General features: G+C 59.0%; 1 protein-coding gene across 1 annotated transcript; it reads right to left on the bottom strand.

Annotated features, from left to right (window-relative positions):
• Positions 1-204: 204 nt before the first annotated feature.
• Positions 205-3,869, bottom strand: APLNR (apelin receptor). The gene has a single exon (XM_027562320.1). The coding sequence runs from the start codon at positions 3,584-3,586 to the stop codon at positions 2,387-2,389; it is 1,200 nt and encodes a 399-aa protein (XP_027418121.1). The 5' UTR covers positions 3,587-3,869; the 3' UTR covers positions 205-2,386.
• Positions 3,870-5,767: the final 1,898 nt, after the last annotated feature.

Raw genomic sequence — 5,767 nt, 5'->3', positions numbered from 1 at the left:
TTTTCTTGGTCTTCCCTGACCTCACCCCGTGCCCCCAGTTTCCCATTCGACCCCTTTCTGCCCCCTTTCCTCCCACGGCTCCCCTCAGCCTACTCAGCCCACCTCCCAGCATAACAGTTGCAACCTGGGGGTTCTTTCCTCATTCCAAGGCAGCCGTGTGAGAAAAAGCTTCAGACACAGTAGCTACACACAAACACACACACACACGCACACATGGAAAGATTTATTTTTCATGAACCACAGTGACTAACAGGGTCAAAAAATAGCACAGACATTCCAAAGAAGGGGCGAGCGGAGCAGCGGCTGCCTCCTCCACCGTCTGTCCAAGACCACTGATGGGGCCTCAGAGGAGCCCCTCCTCCCTTCTGGAAGCTTCCTCCAGCCTCGCCTGGATGCTCTGGGGACAGCCCTGGGCTGAGAACGTGAGTCTGTGAAGACCCTGGCTTGAGATGGAAGGAGTGAGCCGAGACCCTTCTGTCCAGCCCGCGCTCTGCCTCTGGAGCTGGCTCCATCCCAGCCAAGGTCAGCACATCCACTGACATCAGGCTGGCTTCTTCCTGCCCCCGCGGCTCCTGTCTTGTCCTTCATGTTCCGTGTCCTCTAAGAACAAAACCCGGAATACACAGGGCGCACCCTGGGTGCACAAAGCCCCACCAGCATGTCCATCCTCCGGCGGTGCGGCGGTCATGTCTGCCCCAGTGCCCGTTCCTAGCCCCCCAGCCCAGCAGGAGAAGCCACGGGGCTCCCATCCTGATGGGGAGGTCAGGAAAAACCCACCCAGTGCTTTCCACCCCAGGCACCGCCCCCCACCCCCACCAGGAAGAGGGCCACAGACCCTGACAAAACAAAGGGTGATGAAGAAAATGCTTATAAATTCAAAACAGGTTGGCAGGCGTGGGAAAGGAGTCAAGGGAACCTCTGAAGCTCTCTCCCATCTCCCTCTTAGAACCAGGGACTGCGGCAGAGGGACCCAGGGTCCAGGACTTCTTTGAGCGTTGCACGCCAGCTGCCTTGAGGAGGGATTCCCTACAGGGAGCCTGGGTGCACACTCACACTTCTCTCTTAACGTGCGGACCAGCCGTCAGAGCCCCCCAAACCAGTGGGGGTGGACTCATTCTAAATTGCCTCCTATGTCCCTTCTTCCCTCAAGGATATTGTGTGAAGAGCAGAGATGTGCAGAGCAGGGGTGTTCATCCAAGTGACCTGGGCGCCCAGCTCTTCAGGTTTCACCCATCCTTGTCTACACACATGCACACACACAAAGCAGGTGTTCCCCACCACCACCCCCCCCATCAAAGGGATCCTTGGCACCCACTCAGGCCAGCGCCCAAGAAGAATGTCCTGGGGATGTCGGATGGAGAGACAGGGAAAGGTCGGCCGATCGCAGGTCTGGAGGAGGTTGGAGAGATGAGGATTTGGGGAGGGGGCCCGAGCAGCCCTTAGACCAAATGCAGACGCCCCCTCTTTCTCCTTTTCCTTTCCCAACTCCCCGCTCATATCATGAAACCAAGGAGCCTATTGCTACACCAACCCCACTGCCTTCCAGTTCCTGCGGAAAAGAGAGGATGAAGGAAAGGGGCTAAGGACACGTGTAGAAAGCGTGTCTAGCTGGTGGGCTGCAAGAAGGGACGCCCCCTTCACGCATCGCTCAACCTCCAGGGCCTGAAACACCTGCGAACCAATCCAAGTTGGAGTGAAGCTCTGGAGCTCACAGCTGCAGAGCCAGGAGCTGCAACTTTGTGACACCCAGCCCATCTCAGCCAGGTCCATTCCCTCCCCTCCCCGGGGCCTCAGGGACAAAGAGCTTGAACCGGGCAGTGTCTGCGAGCTTCAGACGCCTTAACCCTTAGGGGCCCTTCAGAACAAGGAAGTAAAAAGAGAGAGAGACTGAGGGAGAAGGAGGATGAGCCATGGGGGAGGATGTGGGAGCCAAGAGGTAAGGATTCAGAGGAGAAATTGCACTTGGTGGGGGCGAGGAGGGGAACAGAAGGAGGAAAAGGGGGTAAAAACTAAAAGGAACCGGTAAGGGGAGCTGGAGATCCAGGAAAAGGGCTGGGGGGAAATGAACGTTGATGGAGCCTGGACGCACATCAGTTCAGTTCCTCCGTCTTATCCGCACGGAGAGACACTGAGGCTGGGAGCATTTCAGAGACATGCAAGGTCAGTCTCAAGGAGACTGAGCGACGGAGTTCGGGGCTGCGGGCTTCCCTCTCTTACCCTCCAGACCCACAAACCTCTGAAGAAGCACTTCCCAGGGGGGAAGGAGGACAAGACCGATGCGGGGAGCAGGGAGAGGAGTCAAGTGCACCAGAGAAGGGGGCCCCCGCCCCCTCGCCAGCTCCCCGCCCTTCAGAGAGCAAGGGGCCCCGGGCGGGGGACCCCGGCCCTAGTCCACCAGGAGGGTCTCCTGGCTGTAGGGGATGGACTTCTCCGGCATCGGCTCCCCGCCCTTCCCCGCGCCGCCGGGCCCGGGGCCCTGGCTGTGCCCCGACGACGCCGAGGAGGAGGAGCTGGCTGACTTGTCCCCGCCGCCACCGCCCCGGCCGCCGCCGCCGCCGCCGCCGCCCGCGCGCCAGGCTCCTCCGCAGCCCCGTCGGCCCCAGCAGAGCACCGAGGCGCAGGCCTGGCGGAAGCGGGGGTCGAAGAAGGCGTAGAGGAAGGGGTTGAGGCAGCTGTTGACGTAGCTGACGCACGTGCAGTAGGGGAAGACGTTCATGAGGAAGAGGTCGAAGGCGCAGGGCCAGCGCAGCAGGCTGCCCAGCACGTAGAGGGTCTTGACCAGGTGGTAGGGCAGCCAGCAGAGCGCGAAGGTCAGCACCAGCACGGCGATGATGGCCAGCAGCCGCCGGCGCTTGCGCAGGCCCCGCGCGCGCTCCTTGCCGAAGTGGCCGGCCACCGTGCGGCCGATGCAGAAGTAGCAGGTCAGCATGACCGCGAAGGGCCCCGCGAAGCCCAGCGCGGTGGACGAGACGCCCAGGCCCACCTCCCAGGCCCACTCGGCGTCGGGGCCGGCCACCAGCGAGTAGTCCATGTAGCACTGCACCTTGGTGGCATTCTCCGCCTGCAGCACGGTGCTGGTGGCGCGGAAGACCAGCACGGGCAGGGCGAGCAGGCCGGCCAGCGCCCACAGGCCGGCCGTGGCCACGGCGCCGCCGACCCGCGGCCGCAGCCGGGCGTTGGCCACCGGCCTCACGATGGCCAGGTAGCGGTCCAGGCTGAGGCCGGTGAGGCAGAAGACGCTGGCGTACATGTTGACGAAGATGAGATAGCTGCTGAGCTTGCAGGCGAAGGCCCCGAAGGGCCAGTCGTAGTCCCGATAGGTGTAGGTGGCCCAGAGCGGCAGGGTCACCACGAAGGTGAGGTCAGCCACCGCCAGGCTGGCGATGAAGACGTCGGCCGCCCGCCGCCGGTCGCGGCCGCTACGGAAGATGGTCCAGAGCACCAGCCCGTTGCCCGCCGTGCCCAGGACAAAGACCACCATGTAGATGGCGGGGATGAGGGCGCCGGAGGACTGCCAGTCCTCGTACTCACACTCAGACTGGTTGTCCGCCCCATAGTATCCGTCGTACTCGCCACCTTCTTCCATGCTGGGGTGCACAGAGGTCAGCTGGGGGTCCCCCCGGGGGTACGGGGCTCAGCCAAGCACCCTGAGCTCTGGCTGGCAGCCTTGGGGAGGCAAGCAGGCAGGGCTGGAGGTGTCCAGCGGCGGCGGCGGCTCCCAGGACCCGGGAGGAGGAGGCCTGGCTCCTGCAGGCGTCCCTCCAGCGGCCCCAGCCTCTTCTCAGACACTTCCTCGCGCCCTCCTGAGCCTCTGTCTCCTCCTTGGCTGTTCCTCCCTCCTCCCACCTCCAGACCAGCCCCTCACTTGTGAGGCTTAGCATCCTGAAGTTACAGCCCACTTTTTTTTTTTTTTTCTTTTCTTGTCACTGGGCAAGTGGACCAAATTGACCCCTGCCGTGCTGGGCAGGATGTTATCTGTGGTTTGCAGCCTGCTCTGCGCCTGACCCAGCCTCTGTCTCTCTCTGTCTCACTCTCTCTCTGGATTCCTCCGGGTTTTTGCAGAACCTCTCATCAGGCCTCTGCTCCCAACCCCCCCTCCCCCGTTCTCACCCCCTCCCAGCCCCTCTAAATGGGGCAAATTATGCAGGTTGAAAGGCAGCCTGAGCTGGAGCTGGGAGGGTAGGGGGCAGGAGGGTGTGAGATTTCGCAGGATGGTCCGAGCATCTGGCAGGCCCACCTGGCAGGCCAGTCTAGCCCCTCAGGTCCATCTTCCCCCGCTCCCCTCCTGCCCTCCCAGCCCCCACCCAGACCAGACTTCCCCTACCCTCCCCTGCCCATCATTCTCTTTAACACCTCAGCCTTGAGCCTCTCCAGGAGGGTGTTTGTGCTCCACAGACCCAGTGACAGAGAGATATCTGTAGGATCCATCAGCTGTGAGCGGACTACAGTTTTCAGAGAGCACGGGAAGCATCAGAGGATGCGGGGGCAGGGTCACAGCAGAAAGAAACCCTGTTTCTTAGGCTGAAGGATGTCTAATCCAGCCATCAGGTCTATGGGAAAACTGAGGCTGAACAAGGTAAAGGTCTTGCCCAAAGACACAGGATAAATTTTCCCTTGGTTTTGTCCCTTTGCTTTTCCTCTGCTCCTAGCATGAAGCAGTGCCTGGCGTGTAGTAGGTGGTCACTAAATGGTGGTTGAGTGAATGAGTAAGCGGATGGATGAAGGAAAAGGGGAGTCCATATATGGAAGAGTGGCTGTTTGAATTACTATGCAGTGAGAACACAGATACATTTTGGTCCTTGAGTTCTTCCTGCTCTGCATGGACCAGGAAGTTTCTATAAGACCTTGTGGGGATCAGGAAGTTAAAACTGAAGGAGGAGATGGAAAAAGAGACAGTCCATGCCATGGGCAGCATCCCATAGAAAATGACCTTGGCCTGTCCATTTGCCTCTCTAGGACCTCTGGGCAGGAAGGAGGGAGCCGTGAACAAGATAGGGTTAAAAATTGCCATCTACGTTGGGCAAGCGTGAGAGGGAGCAAAATCAGGAGAAGAGTCTTGGCCACATTCAAAGCACAAGGCTTACAAAGTTAGAATCCGTCATCTCAAGCAAGAGTTGGTCCGAAAATCTTCTCTAGAGGTCTTCAACGAGGGACCCTCAAACTCAAATACTCACAAGGGCCAGGCTAAAAATGTGTATGGGGAAAACAATAAGTTTGAGACAATAGGGAGGGGTAGAGACTGTGGCAAAACTCCATCACACAAGCGAACTTATTTACAGAAAAGAGACAGACTCGCAGACTTAAGAGAAGGAGCCCAAGGTTTCCAGGGGGGAAGAGTAGGGGCAAGAAATAGTTGGGGAGTTGGAGATTGACGTGCACATGCTGCTGTATCTTAAATGGATAACCAGGGATTTCCCTGGTGGTCCAGTGGTTAAGAATCCACTTTCCAAAGCAGGAGACTTAGGTTCAATCCCTGGCCAGGTAGCTGAGATCCCACAGGCCACAGGGCGCCTAAGCCCATGTGTTAGAACCACTGAATCTGCACGCTCTGGAGCCTGCGAGCCACAGCTAGAGAGAAACCCGTGTGTAGCAACTGAGATGCAGACAAATAAATAAAATTTTTTAAACTGGATAACCGGCAAAGACCTGCCGTAGAGCCCAGGGAACTCTGCTCAACGTTACGTGGCAGTCTGGGTAGGAGAGGAGTTTGGGGCAGAATGGATACATGTACATGGGTGACTGAGTCAGGTGGCTGAGCGCCTGAAAC

This window comes from Bos indicus x Bos taurus, chromosome 15 (genome assembly GCF_003369695.1).
Source record: "Bos indicus x Bos taurus breed Angus x Brahman F1 hybrid chromosome 15, Bos_hybrid_MaternalHap_v2.0, whole genome shotgun sequence".
NCBI classification, from domain to species: Eukaryota; Metazoa; Chordata; class Mammalia; order Artiodactyla; family Bovidae; genus Bos; species Bos indicus x Bos taurus.
The sequence above is the reverse complement of the archived record's forward strand: the minus strand, read 5'-3'. Positions and strand labels throughout refer to the sequence as shown.